The sequence below is a fragment of the Watersipora subatra genome, chromosome 4 (assembly GCF_963576615.1).
Source record: "Watersipora subatra chromosome 4, tzWatSuba1.1, whole genome shotgun sequence".
NCBI classification, from domain to species: Eukaryota; Metazoa; Bryozoa; class Gymnolaemata; order Cheilostomatida; family Watersiporidae; genus Watersipora; species Watersipora subatra.
In genome coordinates this window covers 62,800,858-62,820,484 of record NC_088711.1, presented here as the reverse complement: position 1 = coordinate 62,820,484, position 19,627 = coordinate 62,800,858, and the positions used below count along the sequence as shown (strand labels likewise).

The 19,627-nt window shown below is 41.8% G+C and overlaps 1 protein-coding gene across 1 annotated transcript; it reads right to left on the bottom strand.

Annotated features, from left to right (window-relative positions):
* Window positions 1–436: 436 nt before the first annotated feature.
* LOC137394468 (kinesin light chain-like) lies at window positions 437–1,264 on the bottom strand. The gene has a single exon (XM_068081191.1). It carries the CDS (start codon window positions 1,262–1,264, stop codon window positions 437–439), a length of 828 nt encoding a protein of 275 aa, XP_067937292.1.
* Between the last annotated feature and the right edge of the window lie 18,363 nt (window positions 1,265–19,627).

Sequence of the window (19,627 nt, the reverse complement as noted above, 5' to 3'; positions counted from 1 at the left end):
GTTTCCCTCATATACTACCATGAAATACTGCATAACTTTGGCTTGAACAACTCAGGGTATATTTGAGTGGCTCTTAGTTGAAGGATACTCGGTTTCCATAGGTTGAAATATTTTACTATTCAAAAAGCACAGACAAGTTGAACTCAGTTGAAAGACCTAATTATTATTAATCAAACGTAAAAACTTTTATTTCTCAAGATGAAAATATACAGATCATGAATTGAGCATACAAGTGGAGAGGACAACTCCAACAAAATATTGTTTAGTTGCTTTACTGATAAAACATGAATACCGAAATGGGTCAAGATAAAATGTGTTAAAAATAAGTAGAAAGACTGAGTAATAAAAGTAAATCTGAATTCATGTTTGTAATAAAATACCCATTCATACCAGTAAACAGACAACTCAAAATTCTCTACCCTCGCCCTGTTCAGAGCTAGTTTTTTCGAATGTCATTAATTAGTTTCTTCATAATATTCGTAGCATGTTCGAATGTCATGGTATAATATTCAAGTGCCAACTTATAGTCACCCAAAGAGTAATAAGCTAAAGCAATGTTTTTATACTCATTAAAAATACCTTCACAGCTGGTCAAACTATTTATCTGTTCGTAGGCATTTAAGGCCTTCTTGTGATACTCTATTGCTGATCTGTAATCACCTAGAGCATAGCATGCTTCACCAATAGATGAGTAAGTGACAGAGAAATTTGGATGGTAGTTATTCTCTCCATAAACAGCTCTCCACATAGTTATTGATTTCATGAAATAAGCCATCGCTAGCTGATAGTCACCCAAAGAAGAGTACGCTTTACCCAAATTGTTGTAAGCTCCAGCAATAGCAGCATGGTTGTTTTCCTCCCTATACACCTCTTTCAAAATAGCCAATGCCTTGAAGTGATATTCTAAAGATTGTGTGTAGTTGGTCAAATCATAGCATACACACCCAATGTTGTTGTAGCTTCCAGCAATATCAATATGACAGGCATCTTCACCATACACAGCTCTTCTCATAGCAAGTGCTTTTTTGTGGTATTCTAGTGACTGCTTGTGGTCATTGATAGAGCGATATAGTGAACCAAGATTGTTGTAACTAGTAGCAACATCAGTATGGTTAGTATCCTTCCCGAAAAGGGCTTTTCTCATATTTAGCGCTTTGGTATAGCTTTCTAAGGCAATTGCAAAGTTTCCTTGCTTCTGATGTAACGTCCCAATGCAGTTGTGGTTAGTAGCAATGTCCATGTGGCTGGTGTTTCTTCCATACATATTTTGTCTCATATCTAAGGATTTCTGGTAGTATTCCAATGCTAATCTATAGTTACCTAGATGAGCGTAAGTTAGACCAGTGTCATTGTATAGACACCAGCAATAGATGCATGATTAGAGACTGGTTCATATACAGTCTTCAGTATGTTTAGTGCCTTTTTATCATATTTTAAGGCTAGTCTGTGATTACCTAGGTCACTGTATGTCCTGCCAATTTCTGCATAACTCAAAGCAACATCGATATTATCGATGCCTTTGCCATACAAAGCCTCATTCACAGCCAGTGCCTTGTTAGCATACTCCAGCGCCTGTGTATAGTTACCCAATAAGCGATTGGCTGAACCAATGTTATTGAGATTGCCAGCTATGTTGGGATGATCGATATCACCATAGACACTTGTAGCTTTCAAAGCTTTAGTGAAATACACTTTTGCCTTTTCATACTCACTCAAAGCCATGTAGACTGATCCGAAATTGGTGTATGTGTCTGATGCATCCCGATGATGAATTTCTGTTTCCACTGCATGGTTGTCAGCGCTTGATAATGTCAAATGGCCATCGACCTATAGCATTAGAAAAATACATCAACAAAGCACAACCTACACAAATGCTAGATGTTTAAGCCTTCAAACCTGTGACAAAAAACATAGTACCTTTTCCAAGCCATTTTAAACAATACTTCAAGCTATTACCAAGGTTTTTCACAACATATTCTCACTAAAGAATATCTATTTAGCCGTATGATAAGAATAATAATATTGTAAAGGTTTTGTACGACCTTCACTTTTCCTCTACTAGTACAAGACTTGGTGCATGAGTTTATACATATATTTCTGCTTAGTTCATAAGTTGTACAAGAATGATCAAGTAGAAGGCAATGAACAGGCCCAGAACAGCTCTGCTCTTCTACACAAATGTTCGAGCTTATATAGCTAGTAAGCTCTGCCTCCGTTCTACTTGGCTGGACCCGGCATGTCTCGGCTCAGCTCGGTCTTGACTCGGCACGGCTCTGGCTTGGCTAAATTCTGACCTCATTATTCCTCCTGACTGAGCACAGCCCGGCTCAGCTCAGCCCTAAACTCAGCTCTCAGTAGATCACATTCCACAACACTCTCCCCTCTATTGGCGACCACCGTCTCCAATCTATACCTTGGGAGAGAGCTTATGGTAGCCACTCGACAGACCTCCTCCTCTCCTGTCAGGGTTCTGTCCAGGTCCTCGTCATCTGCTTCGAAGACATCTTCTCCGAGGCAGCTCGTGCTGGCCTCGGCAGTCGCCTCCTCCCACTCCTGATCTCCCTTGTGTGCTGCCACACCTACCGGCTCCGGTGCACCCAGTGCTTCCTCAGCTTCTTTCAAGCTAGTTGTGACCGAGGTCAATAAATCTTGTAGCGAGGTGTTACCTTCTCTGTCCATCTTCTCGAGTGCTCTAACGACATCCAGAGAAAACGAGTATTTTAAAAGGAAAGCTTTGGTCGCGTCCGTGAGAACCGTTTTGCTGCCTTCCTGTTCGACCTCCGGACCGTTTTCCAACAATTCCATGGAGTAGCACACCCCATCTCCGTACCATTCTGGCTTCCTAGTGGTCCGGGCTGGCCTCGGATTATGCCGGATCGAAGTTGGTTGGATTGCAGGGTTGATGAGATCTGGTGTTGTGGTCCCTTCGGTCTCCACTGGGTTTGCTTCAGGTTCTTCCGGAACTTTTTCTTGTGTGGTCGGATTGATTTCCTCGGAGCTCGGAGGGCGTTTTTGGCTTTCTCCTTCCTCCGGTCCGGCTGGATTTTCTTTTGGAGTTATTTCCTGCCCTCATTTTTCTGCAGCCTCTAGCAGCAACCTTTCCCAGCTGGGGGCGGCGTTATGGGTACAAGGTTCATTCTGACCTCCTCATGCCTCCTCTCCGGCCCGCTGGGTCGAGCTCCTTTCATGTTAGGATCTCTCCTTGGCTCCAAGGTGGCCGGGGCTTGCCCCAACCTTTCTGGGCAAGCATGATAAGGTTTCAGCCTTTCTTCGCTCTAAATAGAAGACTGGCCCTGTCGTTCCACCACATATGTGTGGTTCCCCCAGGCCTTCAGGACCTGGTATGGTCCCACGAACTTTGCCTGTAGCTTGGGATTTTCTCCCCATCTCCGGCGTTCATTTGTGAGCTATACCCAGTTGCCTGGAGCGTACAGCGGTGGCTCCTCCTGGTCCTCCCGTCTCACCTCCATCTGACTTTGTCGTACGCCTGGTGCACCGTCTGCAGCCTCCGCTGCACCTTAAGGGCGTGCTCGTGGGCAGGAAAGAACTCGGTCGGAGGTGGGTGGCTTTCCAGCTGGTCCGGTAACCTCAGCTCCCGTCCCAACATAAACGTGGTGGCTGTCTCTCTGGTTGCGGAGTGGGGGAGTTCCTCTGTATGCCCTCATCAGCTGGAGAAGCAGCAGGTCCCACGCGTTCTGTCCTCGGGTCAAAAGTAGTGCTCTCAAGGAGTACCTGAGTCCCCGATTGTTCTGATCAACGACTCCGTTGGCCTGTGGGTGATAAGGAGTCGTATGGGTTTTCCCTACGTTCCAGAGTTGGCGCAGTTCGCCCATCAGTTGGCTCTCAAACTGAGCCCCCTGGTCCATGTGGATCTGCTCGGGTAACCCCAGGTAGCAGAAGACCCGCTCATCCAGTGCATTTGCGACCATCGGGGCAGTGACGTCAGGTAGTGCCAGTGCGTCCTGCCATTGGGTGAAGTGGTCGGTGGCGATGGCACGATACATGATGGCCACGGGTCCTTGTTCGGTGGCCTGTGTCCTTGTCAGCTTGCCCTTTGGTCCTGTTATCCCTGGTGTGGCCGGTCGCCTCTCGGAGGAACCTGCGGCACCCAGGTTCAATCCCGCCACTGTTGGAGAAGGAGTCCCATGCGAGTTGCCGGCCGGCCATCCGGGGTATGCGACATTGCCCAGGGACGAACCCACCCTGTCGAAAGCGGGAGTCCCATCCAGGCAACTGGTCAGTACCCACGCGACTAACCACCCTTGCTCCCTTGCCAACTCCTTCTGTGAGGGCCCCGTCCCTCTGCTCAATGCTCACGGATTGCCGGCTGTCCTCGCAGGTTTGCCTGCTCAACCCATCTGCGTTCCCGTAGCGAGTCTCTGACTGATGCTCCAGAACGTAGCGGAACTCAGCCAGGATCTCTAGCCACTGGGCTACCTGGTTTGAGAGTTTCCTCCTTTTGCATATATCACTGGAGTGACGCGTGGCCGTCCGTAGGAGGAACTCCTGGCCATACAAATACGGCCGAAAGTGCTTCACTGTCTTTATCACCGCAAGTAGCTCCCATCGAGTGATGCAGTAATTGCGTTTCGAATGGGTGAGGGTCTTGCTGTAGTAGGCAATGACTCTCTCGCAGCCCTCCTGTACTTGGGACAGCACGGCCCCCACTCTACATCCTCTGGCATCTTTGTCCAGGATGTACTGCCTCCACGGATTCGGGTAGCCCAAGATCGAGGCGGTGCCGATACTATCCTTCAGTGCATTGAAGGTAATCTGTTCCCCTTCCATCCATCTCCAAGGCTCTCTTTTTGCAGTCAGTCGGTGCAAGGGATGGCTATAGTGGCAAACTCCGAGATATATTGTCGGTAGTAGCCGTCCGTCCCAAGGAATCCTTGGAGTTCTTTCACTCCATGCGGGCTCGGCCATTCCGTGACTGCCTTCACCTCGTCAGGGTCTGTAAAGACTCCGTCCTGGCTTACTATGTGGCCCAGGTAGCGGACCTGGGGTTGCAATAGTTTGCACTTAGACGGCCTTAACTTCAGTCCGGCCTTATGGAGTCTCTGGAAGATCTCCTCTAGCCGATGCAGATGCGTATCGACGTTCTGGGCGCTGACTATAATATCATCCAGATACAGTAGCAGCGTTCTCCAGTGGAGGCCGTGTAGCACACGTTCCATGAGTCTTTGGAAAGTGGCGAGGGCCAATGTCAGTCTGAAAGGCAACACTTTCCATTTCCATAATCCGGACCGTGTCAAGAAGGCCAACTTCTCCTGTGCCTCTGCATCCAGGAGTACCTGCCAGTACGGTCTCACCAGGTTGAGCGTGCTGAAATAGCTGCTGCCAGACAGGGCATGTAGGCTGTCGTCAATCCTAGATAGAGGGTAGGCATTCTGCTCGGTGACGGCGTTTAGACGCCGGTAGTCGATGCAGAAGCGCCACTTCTCATCCTTCTTCCGGACCAACACCACGGAGGAGCTCCAAGCTCCTCCGGCTGGCTCGATCAGCCCCCACTTGAGCAGATCCTGGACTTGCCTTTCGGCCTCGGTCTCCTCTGGTCCGAGTCTGTAGAGGGGTTGCCGGATTTTCTGGGTGCTTTCCTTAAGTGGAATGGAATGTTCCACCTCGGTGGTCCTCCTACGTTGTCGTCACCTGTACTGAACACGGTGGCATATCGACTCAACAAGGAGGCCAACCTCGCCATTTGACCCATTCCCTCACAGTTTGGCTGGGCTGCCTGGAACAGTTCCTCAAGGTGAGCCGGCACTCAATTGATTGAAATCGGACCAGCACCATACAGTAAGGAATCGTCCTTTTCGATCTGCGGGTCTCCACTCCCGTGTAAATGCCGATAGTGGCTCCAGACCGGAAAGTCAATGGCTGCTCCGTAGCATTCATGCAGCGGGTGATGACCTAAGTCCCAGCTGATTCAAGCTACTTGCTATCGGAGGTCCGTCGGGAAATCTTTCGATCAGTCCCATGGGGCAGTAATTCCGCATGATGATGCTACAGTGTATTGCCATCTCTGTCCGAGCGGGAACCACTACCCCCCTTATCACCTGTACCTTGCTCTGTAGCAGCCGCCCATGTCGATCCGTGCAGACTAGCTGTCTACCATCCATTCGGACCACCGGCTGCTCAAATTCGAGAGAGCGCTGATGAGCCATGAAGAATGGCATTCCGAGTATGGTATCCTCGCTCAGACGGCTATCCACAAAGACTTCCTCTGTCTTTACATCCCTCAGGCGGATGGCCAGATGGATTATCCCGTAAAAAGAGAGCCGTGTTCCGTCAGCCAATAGTCCATGGCTGCCACTCTTCTCGAGTTAGTCCAGTACGACTCCTGGCAATCGGTCAAAGACCTGCTTATTGATCAGGTTTGTGGTGCATCCTGTGTCTAAAAGAAACTGGATGGGCCGCCCCTCCACTCTTCCTGGAAGGAAATAGCTGGTGGAGTGAGGTCGGCTGAGGGCTTGCGCCCTAGAGGTGTCTTCCAAGACATATTCTGGGAGGCCTGGGAGCCTTCCTTTCTGCAGTGGGGCGGGGTCGGTCCCTCGGGCCATCCTACATTTGGGGTAGACCTGCGGCTCCTATGATTGCCATCCTCAAGGCGGAGAAGGGGTCGGCCCTGCCGCCTTTAAGGCAGGCTTCTGACCATCCGGGCCAGTGGGGGTGGTTTTCGCTGTCTGGGGTGGAGGGGATTTGGGGGTCACCTTCCTTCGTTTTGGGCTACATCCTTGCCATTCGCACGAAAGGGCATAGGCGGTATCCGGGACAGTGGGAATGTCCAGTTTGGCCTCACTCAAAGACTGGTACTAGTTTCGTGTCTCCACAGGTCTTTCCTGTGCATGAATTTTCTACGGCCAAGTCCTTGCTGGTTGAGACCAACCGTCAGCTGTCACTGAATCCCGTGTAGTTCTATTGTGTTTCCGGGGTTGTTTGGCCTTGGTACACGTGGTACGTGGCCGTTTTCCGTTTCCCGAAGCCGGTTTGGTGTAGCGAGGGCAATTCTTCCGCACGTGCTCCAGTTGCCCACATCCCCAGCAAAGGGTAGCTGGCTGACTAATACTCTCAGTTGGAATGGGAACCTGCTCCTGTAGCCGTTCCACCTTGTCCGTGAAAATCGGTTTTGGCTGAGTTCACCTAGTCGAAGGTTCCTCCCTCCAGGGTTCGTACCCAAGATCCGGTGGATTTACACACCTTCTTGGATCTGAAGGTAGTCATTTTCAGCCCGTACAGCGTCAGCCAGCGTGGGCGTGTGTATTGCCAACAGATGTCGCTGCAGGGCAGGGTCTCTTAGTGAGCTGCCAAAGGTCTCCATAGCCATACTCTTTCGGTGTCGATTCGGCAGGTCCTCGTACGCAATGCCTACCAACCTCTCAACCTCCATAGTATGCTCCTGAAGTGTCGTCCTTTCCTCTCGCATAAAAACTTTGAGCTGGCTTAGCGCCTGCCTAGCAGATAGCCCAAATCTTGCCCGAAGGGCATTGAAAATGGCCACCTGGTCTTTGGCTCATTCGCAGTCCTCAGCCTGTTCGCCCAGTGCTTCCCGGAAGTGCAATAGAGTTGCTCCTTCCATCCACTGGTTGGCGTCGGCTACCTCCGTAAAGCGAGCAATGAAGTACTCCACATCTCCCTTTCCAGTGTACTGAGGTGTCCTAAAACGTGGTGCCAGTTCCTGAGCTCTTGGCATCAGTAGTACCCGTTCTAGTACCTCGACTAGTCGGTCGGGTCCCGGGTGAGCACTTCTTGCTCACCCATTGGCCATGTCTGGCTTTCAGTAGGTTTCTGCTCTCTTTCCAGAGCAGTGCATTTTCTGTGTCCGTGGCTGTTGGCTCTTCTCCGGGTTCCTTCTTGTAAGAAGTTCTTCCGGTAGGAGCTCGCTGCCTTCTCAGGCAAGTCCTGTCGGAGCCTTTAGTAGGTTTCTGCTCCTGAAGCAGTACATCTACTGGGTCCGATACTGCAGGGCTTTTCGCAGCTCTCTCTGAGCTTCTTCCTGTAGGAATTTCTTCCAGTAGGAGCGCGCAGCCTCCTCAGGTAAGTCCTGTCAGGGCCTTTAGTAGGTTTCTGCTCCCGGAGCAGTGCATCTACTAGGTCCGATACCGCAGGGCCTTTCACAGCTCTCCCTGGGTTTCTTCCTGTAGGAAGTTCTTCCAGTAGGAGCGCGCTGCCTCCTCAGGTAAGTCCTGTCGAAGCCTTTAGTAGGTTTCTGCCCCCAGAGCAGTGCATCTACTGGGTCCAATACCGCAAGGCTTTCCACAGCTCTCTCTGGGTTTCTTCCTGTTGTCAGGAAGTTCTTCCAGGAAGAGCGGTGTCGCCGTTTTTCAGGCAGCTCAGTTCCTCCAGAGTCCAGTGATCCTCCCAGTTTCCAGTGATCCTGATGCGAATCCTGTGGTGGAGTTCTTGGGATCGTCAGCGATCCCACTGCTGCCACCAGTGTAAAGGTTTTGTGCGACCTTCACTTTTCCTCTACTAGTACAAGACTCGGTGCATGAGTTTATACATATATTTCTGCTTAGTTCATAAGTTGCACAAGAATGATCAAGTAACATGCAATGAACAGGCCCAGAACAGCTTTGCTCTTCTACACAAATGTTCGAGCTTATATAGCTAGTAAGCTCCGCCTCCGTTCTACTTGGCTGGATCCGGCATGTCTCGGCTCAGCTCGATCTTGACTCGGCACGGCTCTGGCTTGGCTAAACTCTGACCTCATTATTCCGCCTGACTGAGCACAGCTCGGCACGGCTTAGCTCAGCCCTAAACTCAGCTCTCAGTAGATCACATTCCACAACAATATGTTGTTAATTAGTGTGCAGGTAGAGATATATGTCTTCTTGCTTATAACTATATTTTACACAACTAGGATCTCTACCAGCTAATTGTTAAATAGTGCTCAACCACAACATTAAGAAAGTTAAAAGACCAAGCATGCTTGATCTTTTAAGTCTCAACAAATTTTTTAAACTTTCAAGACTCAAAACAGCAAATGATTCTGAGACTTCGAGCACTACAGCACCTACATGTATGATAAGAAAGTAACAGGCTACAGATACATTTCTAATACAAACATCAGTCTAATCTCATATGCTATTACAGCTTTGGCATTTTCCCGAGTTATAAAGAGACCCACCTCTCTGATCAACTGCTTTGCAGCTCTGTATTCCCCTATTTCTTTGTGGCAGTGTGCAGCCAGAAGCTTCCAGAGCCCTTGCTGTTTTTGTTCCGAGAGGAAATATTGAAAATACTCTAATGCATACTTATGGTTCTGTGTGTAGTAGAGAAGATATGCACACAATTCTATACGTTTTTTGAAAGTCTCCTCTAGTGAATCTAGTTGAGTTGATGTGGAACTGTTGAGTATCTCACAGCATGAGGAGCAGCTGATTGAGTCAACTGGTTTACCAAGTGCTTTGCTTATCTCTGTTTTAGCAGAAAAATATTGACCAGTGAAATAGAGAACTTCTGCTTTCACCCAGAAATCATTTTTGGGAACTTCAATATTTTCAAGTAGTGAAGATGCTCTACAATGTTCTTTGCCATCTGTGGAAGCTGTGAGAAGCGCCATTTTGTATTTCACAGATTGTTTGATAGGAATGAGTAAGCAGCCCATAAGTACTACCAAGTGTGCTGGAACAGCGTAAGATAAATTCTGACCAACCTGATAACACTTGTCAATCTGTACAAAATCAGTCTGTGATTTCATCATGAGATAAGCCGAAGTTCGTATGTATATAGAGAGAGCGAGGATAATATTTAGGTACTGATGAATGTCTGGTGACAGAAGACCTCGCTGTTTAAGCTCTGAATAGATATCCCATGAATGACAACAACTGAGTCTGAGACACATCTTCATGTTGTTAGCGAGGAGAGTCGGATATCTGAATATCTTTTCCTTCACCTTGACATTCAGATTATCTGGTGGTTGAAACTTGACAAATTCGGGTAAAAAAACATATTTCTCCACGTCGTTTGCAAACATTTTAAAGCGTTTCTTTTTGACAGTTTCTTTTTTTTTCACACACATTTCATACGATGCTCTTGCAGTAGTAAACTGTGTGTAGAGTTGGCTGAAGCCTTGTTTTTCATCATTGGAAAGTAAAACAATGGTAGAGGAGAGCATGTCAGATTTATCTGCTAAGTCATCAATTGGCTTTTCCGCTTCTGTTTTGTAGAGTTCCACGAACTGTTCTACCGTTAGTATCAGACTCAAAACACCCTCTTTACCATTACCTGTTGGGATGTTACCAGAGTTTGCAGTGATTCCATCTATTCTGTATCCAGTGACAGTACTCTTAGCTAGCTTACTTAACTCACTGTTTGTCTTCAACTCATCAATATCAAAGGACTTCAGAGGACTCTCACCTAGATTCCCTATTCTGAAGTAGCTGTCTACTGCTAGTTTTTCAAAGTAATCTGATTCCTTCTCCATGATGATAGCATACTCTAGATCAGAGTATGGAGTTGCATCCCCCTTTGCTATGGAACCCAGTCCAATGATGGCAAACTTACACGGAGCTTCTTCATCCTTCTTCTTCAGCACATCAATGCTTGATTGGAGAATCTTTTTAGATACTTTCGCTAGTCTCTCACTGCAGGTTTCACTTGCTGAAAATACTTTCTGAGTAAAAACATTTGCATTTTTAAGATTTTTTTCACTGAATATGTCATCATCACTCACAGAACTTCCTAAAGCATCAAGAGCACTAAAGTCTTTCTTAGTATATTCTCTGTACTTCTCTAGAAGTGCCTTATGGCTACTAATCATCTGCTGATGTTCATCATAGCTGAGAGGATGGTTTCCTTTGTACCAACTTTCTTCTATGTCTTAGACTAGTCTGCGTCTGTCATCAGTTGGATTACGAGTCACACTGTAGTTAGCTAGCCCGTGTGCCTGTAAAGCAGTATTTTAAAAGCTATAATTTTATAAGTTTAGAAATAATAGCTCGTGCGAGTTAAGAAAAGATTAAATATAGAAAATAATTTTATTTTATATAAAGACTAGTTTGAGTCTTTGAGGATTTGTTTCACGTGTCACACTGTGATTGGCTAGCCCATATGCCTAAAAGGTAGACATATAAATCCAATATTGCTTGGATAGGATGACAGCCAATTAATTACAAGAGGCTATTAAAGTAATATTTACTTGAAACAGTTGAATTAGATTACCCATTGGTGGCAATTTAATTAGTGGCAGAAAAATTGTAGTATTGACCCTCATAAATAATTTTGTAGGCTTTAAAATATGGTATATGTATGTTAAGCACATGTTCGAGTTTCACAAACCTTTAGTAGTAGTAAACAAGAAAAACTAAAAAAAAAACAAGAAAAAATATGTAAAAATATGCTAAAGAATTAAAGTAGATGATTGGATTCCTATAAAATCATACCTTGACAGACGAAAAAGATTCCGAGCAAATTTTTGCCTTGAAATACAAAACAATTTTGAGATATGAGCACACGAGACAGATCGATTGTAGAGTATGTGAGAAGTCCTTTATGAGAACAGCATTGCTCGGTCTTTCTCGTTGGACCAGCTTGAATTTTTTTTAAAAGGACCGGCTAAAAGAGAAGGTGAAAGCTAGTCATAGAGTGCCAAAAAATTAAAACGGAGACAAAACTATAATTAGGTTTATTGTAAGACTAAAGCCTATTTTTAAGTGTTTACTCAGTAAACTAAATTTATTTGAGCTAAATTTAAGTTTATGTTCTGTTAGCCTCACAAAGGTTTAGCTTACCAAATGTGCTGCCTTCAAGTCTCTTTCACACCACAATTAGTCGCTATCGTCTATCTCGAAGGTAAAAGCACCACACAGTGCTGTACATAGTAATGCAGCATATGCAGCCTTCCATTTCAGATCATAACCACTATATAGGTATTTATTACTTTATGAGTGTAGGTGGTGAATTAGAGTAATTGAAAACACGTTGTTCTGTCATAATATCCCGTTTTTAAGTAATTTTGCAGACGATATGAACCAATTAATTTGTATTTAGTTATTTTATATAGGAAAAATTGACTTGAGATACAAGGGAAATGAAAAACGAGATTGGTCCAGTATACATCGAGGTATAATTGCAATATATTTTGAAATGCTGTCAAGTTGATCTTCAACAATTGTACTAAAAAGGGTGAAGTTATATCTATTCTAATTTTAATGATTGGGAGCAAATTTTGTGCAAAATCAATATTTGTATAAACAAAACTCAATTAGCTGCTAAAATATACGCAAGTTGGACAGATACAGCACCACAACCAATGGCTGGTGAGTTTGATAGAGAGAAGGTGATGTTGAAATAAAGCATGTATCGACTCTATTTGATACTCGAGTGAAGCGCATATAGACTGCAACACTACCCTCACTAGCAATATCCATAATAGCTAATTAGGGTAATATTCATGCCATCAATTGTCTTAATCATCAACTCTGCCATCTACCCAACTCCCTTTTAATTAGCAAGGAGGTGCCAAGTAATTCTTGAGTAATTATAGTAAAATGTTGAGGGGTAATACCTGCAGATAATGCCTCCAAAATCCAGAAACCTCAGCTTTCTCTTTGTATTCTCTAGCTAGCTTGTCTAGTTGGTGCAGCTCACAAGCCATTCTGCTTTTACATTTGACTATTATTTCCTTGTGTTCTCTGGTTTTCTTGTCTAAAGTATAACTGTGCAAGATATCTTTGGGTCGTGTATATATGTGGTGGCTGCAACCCTCGATAGTTCAACAGGTGTTAGTTAATCTTTCCTGCTTAATACTGAGTGACACTTTCAAATAGCGTTATCTTTTTGATAATAGATGTAACACCCACATCAGGTAAATACTTCAATATGTTTGATAACAGATGTAACACCCACATCAGGCAAATACTTGAATATGATTGATAATAGATGTAACACTCAACATCAGGAAAATAATTAAACGCCCAACCTTAGGCAAATAATTAAATAAATTTAAGTCTATTTAGGAGTAACTGTAACCTCAGGTAAGTTGTGATATAATATGGCAACTCAAACTACTTGACCAAATACCGGCAACAGTCAACGCAAGTGAGTTGCCACAAAGCACATTATTTGAAATGCTAAGATCTTGAGACGTGTGCTTAAACTCCAGGTTTCTGGTTAGAGACCCAAGATAGAGCTTGAATAGCTATTACCACCTGCTTGATGATCTCCCATGGTGCACAGAACTGCTGAGCGTACTAGCACATATTTAGCATGTGTAATCGTGATAAGGACAGACAAGATTGCAGAATGATAAAAATGGCTTAACCTAGTGGTTACACATGCATGTTTGTAGACTTGCAATTTGCATGTCATCAGTTCAAATCCAGTGTGAAACAATTTTCTATTCCTAATTTTTGATCGCTGGAACTGGATACATGGTTGACAGACAAATAAACAAATGACATACATTGAGATTTATGTGTATACACGATACAGTATACATATTTAAATGAAATATTTATCTACATATATACATACATTTATATATACATATATACACTAAAACATCCATTTAAACGCCATCTCCAATTGACCACCACCCTGAAAGAAGAGTTGAAAAATAGGCAGCCACTCTCTAATTGAACGCCACCTCCATTTGACCGCCACTTTGACATTATTTGATTTTTACGAGCCCATAATATCAGCTGATCAGTAGAAAAGTGTCCATAAAATCGTATTAACAATGAATCGTATATATCAATAAAAAATAATTCTCTTGTTGTATAATTCCAAAGCTTTTTTGTATTTTTCGTTAAAACTTTAAAAGCAACACCATAGAAATAATCAATAACGGTCTCAGGCTAGCGGTAGCTCTCTATCTAATGCAGTCTTTTTACTGCGAAGTAGCCTACATATATAAATAAACAGCTTAAATTCACGATGCTAGATGAACTTTCAGAGCAACGCTATAGAAATAATTACTGTTTCAGGCTAATAGTGGTTCCTTGTTTAACGCAGTCATGATACTTCAAAGTACATGCATATATAAACCGGTTTGCAAGTTTTGGACCAAAGGTTACGTTTATTTGTGAGCAAAACCTTTAAGCATTGCATTAGTGATAAATGCAGCGCATGAAAGTTCTGCTTTGCCAAAAAATTGTTTGAATGCTAGTATCAACTAGTTAAGCAGTGCAGATGAAAAGTTGATGCCAAAAGATATTGTGGAAAGTATTGGACAACTAGAAGATGTTTGTTCCATCGAAAGCAACAATTAGAACGCAGCTATCCGAGCAACCAATGGAAATATTTTTGCTTTAAAAGCGTTAATTTTTGTTTCTGCATGTATTATAAGTATAGTTCGTTTATATCACTTGTTCATGAATATATATTTGTATCATTCGATAGATTATCATTATATAATTTACAAATATGCAGAATTACAGCATGTTATTTACTAGTTTGAGGCAAGAAAAGATAATTCCCATGCAATGAAGTGGAACACAACTCTGAAAATGATACAGAACTCTATTCTTTGTATAAATAATTTCTGTACTAAAATCAACCCTAAGAATAATTGGCAATGGTGAATGAATAACTTACCATTCCTTGCAAATGTTTCCTGAGATGAGCAATTCTATCTGTTTAGTAGATGATCACGCATTATAGAGGATGGAGTGTTTCTAACAGATACTTGAGCCTTTGAGATTATTGAAAACTGTTACAGTAGCTATTGTTAAACCACACAGACACACAAACTGCAAAGCTCCAACTGCAGTGAAAACACGTGCATACCCCTAGTTTTTACAACAAAGAGAACACGCCATCACACATCGCAGTGTGTTTTACCGCGATAGAGAAACAGTATATCAAATTATTGAATAGAATTATTAGCAAGAGAAGATGCCATAATGGAGAAACGCCTGAACACCGGAGATATACACAATACTACAACGAACATGACAACAATACATCAGAGGACCAGCAATAAAGACAGTCATCATATATTCATCATTTAGTGCTTCACAAGTGTTTTCTCTTACTCATACATTAGAAATGAATCGGAACAGCTGTATTTTGCACCATTTCTCTGTTGCACACTTGATACTGTTGGCAGCGGTCTCACACCCCTGCTCTATACTCTAAATGCTCTCTAGTGCAATACTCTGCACTATACTCTAAGTCTACACAGACTTGTGTAGACCAATAGTTAAGCCTGCTCCAGAGCTAAACAGCAGACTTAACTCCGGAGATAAACGCATGTAGCAAAATACAGCTGTACACGAATTGTACAGCTGTAATTTGTTATATGTATGCTGTATCTTATACGATAACAAAATAAATTGAGACAAACGCTATTTAAACTTGCTGACAAGGTACTATTTCTGCAATTTCTGATACAATAGCAAATGGTATAGTATATCATTGAGTAAACTCTGTTAAGGATGCTACTAACTTCCAGCCAAACATAAATGCTGTACATAACTGGTCCTCCAAGTAAAAGATACTCTTCAACAACTCTACATGCCATGCAATTGCATTTGGCAACAGGACTGTGCATCCCACCTACAGACTTAGAGATATACCCTTGAAATGAAAGGAGGATATGAAATATCTGGGTGTCACCCTACAGACTAACATCAAAATTCAGAAACAACACAAACACTCGAAAGGCACGTATAAGGTCATTGGTGTGCTGAAGTATGTACATGTAGATACCTTATGATGCACCCTATGAACACTACTTAGACCTCCTGGTGATGGCAAGGAGTGTTCTACCTCATCAGAGGTAATGCTATTTAGTAGATGCAGATTCATGTGAAGATCCATATCTGGATAAAATATTTCGTACATTTGGTTTTTGAAATGTAGTGGTAACAAGCAAATGCTAAAATAGGTGTTTGAAATATTTTCTCCATGCCAACAGCAGTTATTATGTATACTTTTACTATTTCACGTTTTTCTTACCGTTGTGGTGGTGTTAAAATACATAACATATACCTATTGTACCATGGATACAACGCAAGGAAGATTCTTTGGTCATCTACTTTTTACTCTTATTTCACTCACCAGCTAAATACTAATTAGTATTTATAATAATTGCAATGCTTTATCTTCTCTTTGCATTAATAACAAAAATAGATCTAGAAAGTTTCCCTCATACTATATACTGTTGTTTTGCTCACTCGCTCGAAGGCGGGACAACTCCGCAAAACAACAGTTTGTCAAGACAGGCTATCATCAAATACTGCATAACTTTGTCTTGAACAACTCAGGGTATATTTGAATAGCTCTTAGTTGAAGGATACTCGGTTTCCAGAGTTTGAAATATTTTACTATTCAAGAGCACTGACAAGTCGAACTCAGTCAAAAGACATAATTATTATTAACCAAATGTAAAAAATTTTATTTCTCAAGATGAAAATATAAAGGAAATATAAATGGAGAGGACAACTCCCACAAAAGATTATCAAGTTGATTCATTGATAAGACATGAATACCAGAATAGGTAAAGATCAGAGCTGCTTTCAAATGACTTTTTTATGACTCAAATCAAATCAAATCATATCCAGCAAACTACAAATCAAATCAAATTCCCTACCCTTGTCAGCAGATTCGAAGAAAAGCAAATCAAATCGAATCAGACCAATAACGAATTCAAATCCTGAATCATTTGAGAATGATTTGAAATACTCTTTCAAATTGTTTGCTCAATTATTACATAGTATGATCAATCTACAGTGTAGCTGTAGCGGCATAGCCTGTACTCCTCCTATCCATAGGACCTGAACCAGGGGGAAAGGGTAGGGGGTTTGCCCCCTGTCCGTTTTGGGTTCTATGGATAGGAATAGTATAGCTGTATCTCTGTACCACTATATGTATAATTATGTATGCTAAAATCATCACTAGATAAGGTTTTTTTCTTTGTTCTACGAGGTATATTAAAACATCATGGCAAAGCACATCATACCTTTGGCTGGATACATCAATGAATGAGTGGAGGGTTATGTAACAGTTTATGGTCATGGCTGTGACTGCTTTTATTGAAGCTTTTAAGCAAGAATGTACAGATGTAAAAAAAACAACTTTAGATACTTGTTTAAAGTTACAAAATATAAGATACAAATATAAGATAAAACCTGAAAATGTTGGCAAGTGAAACTCAGTTACTGAGGCTTGAACTTGAAGGAAATGAAACTAAGCATTGAGCCTATAATCAACAGTTACATAATATTAACACATTTACTTAAATACACTTGTTGAATTTTAGAAAAACTAGCTTGCGTAAGTTTTCAGATGTCAAGGAGCTCCTGTGTGGCCTCATGATGAAGCCACTTTTACTAAAAACCCGTTCTATGGGAGCTGATGAAGCTGGTAATGAAAGGACCTTCAGCGCCAGCTTGCTAAGCCTCAGTAACTGTGTCTCACCTTGCCAGTAGCTTAGAGTGTTACAAGAAGATCTGCTTTTTTGCCATATACTTTTCAATCTCCTGATGTACGGAATCCAGGTTACTTGTACTAGCTAAAGGTACTCTATTCAAAAAATCAGCGAACATATCTTCATTAACACATGTTTGTATTTGCTGAGTGCATGTGACTTCCTCTTTCTGTACATCGTCCTTTTTAATCGAAATCCCGTTTTAAGTATTATACTTCACTTAGTAAGTAAGTGACTGTGTATAAAATATTATTAATTATATTATTATACATATAATATAATTAATTATATCATAATAATGTATAGATAAATGGTAATGTTAAAACTATGTATGATATATAAATATTACATTTATTATACTTACTTAGATGGAATATTATTTTTATGCTATTCGTTTATAATTTAAAATAATAAATTAAATCAAAATGTTATTTAATATTATTCTAATGAATTTGATATAACAAATAAAATTTTAATTTATTTTATTAATTAAATCCCACCTAATTATAATATAATGCATATTTATATTCATAAACATTGTCATTTTTGTGAATATTGAATGTGTCGGCGGCATGGAATAGTATTGTATAGAATATTATATATTATAATACTATATTCAATCATTCATGCCGTAGGCACAGCACAAGTAATTTTTATTTTGACTACTGATTGTGAGGTTAGAGTGGGGTAGTCACAACCAATTACTAGGAATCAAATAATTGCCATCAAAGTATTCAATGCCAGCACCACAACTACAAACATGCCTTTTCCACAACTTATCAGAGCTGCTCATGTTGATTTCTTTTACACACACGACACGCGGTCCTTTTCTTTTTTCTGTAGAGGGACACACACACGCAGTTGCTTAGCCCCGGTACCAATGGTGCCCATTTCTTGCCAATGTTTGGGCTAACTTCACAAATGTCGTAAAAATGTTTCGATCGGTTACAAAAGACAAGGCTATTAATAGCGATGTGATTTGAATTATTTTTCAAATCAAGTCTTCAAATCAGCCCGAAACTTCAAATCAAGTCAAGTTACTTCCAAAACTTTTCAAATCGAATCAAATCAAATCATCATTTGTGTCAAATCAGTACAAAATGATTTGCTTCAAATATTCAAATATTCAAATCACCATGATTTGAGAGCAGCTCTGGTAAAGATAAATATAAAATGTACTAAAAATATGTAGAAAGACTGAGTAATAAAAATAAATCTGAATTCATGTTTGTATTTAAGAATAATTCTTCTGTCAAACGTATTACAAACGGTAATAAAACCCATTTATACCAGTAAGCGGACAACTCCAAATTCTCTATCTTCACCCTGTTCAGAGCTAGTTTTTTCGAATGTCATTAATTAGTTTCTTCATAATATTCATAGTACGTTCAAAATACTTGGTATAATATTCAAGTGCCAACTTATAGTCACCCAAAGAGTAATATGCTGAGGCAATGTTTTTATACTCATTAAAAATACCTTCACAGCTGGTCCAACTATTTGTCTGTTCGTAGGCATTTAAGGCCTTCTTGTGATACTCTAATGCTGATCTGTAATCACCTAGAGCATAGCATGCTTCACCGATAGATGAGTAAGTAACAGAGAAATCTGGATGGCAGCTATTCTCTCCATACACAGCTCTCCACATAGTTAATGCTTTCATGAAATAAGCAATTGTTAGCTTGTATTCACCCATAGAAGAGTATGTTGAACCTAAACTGTTGTAAGCTCCAGCAATATCAGGGTGGTTGATTTCATTCCTATACACCTCTTTCAAAATAGCCAATGCTTTGAAGTGATATTCTAAAGCTTGTGTGTAGTTGGTCAAATCAGAGCATACACACCCGATGCTGTTGTAGCTTCCAGCAATATCGATATGACAAGCATCTTCACCATACGCAGCTCTTCTCATAGCAAGTGCTTTATTGTGGTATTCTAGTGATTGTTTGTGGTCACAGAGAGAGAGAGCGATATAGTGAAGCAAGATTATTGTAACTAGTCGCAACAGCAGTACGGTTAGTATCCTCTCCAAAAAGATCTTTTCTCATATTTAGCGCTTTGGTACAGCTTTCTAAGGCAATTGTTAACTTTCCTTGGCTCTGATGTAACATCCCAATGCAATTGTAGTTAGTGGCAATATCTACATGGCTGGTGTTTCTTCCATACATGCGTTGTCTCAAATCTAAGGCCTGCTGGTAGTATTCTAATGCTAATTCATAACTACCTAGATGATAGTAAGTTAGACCAGTGTCA

Excerpts from the sequence above, each read along its gene's own strand:
- LOC137394468 (XM_068081191.1), bottom strand. The coding sequence starts at position 1,264 with ATGTATGGAAGAAACACCAGCCACATGGACATTGCTACTAACCACAAC.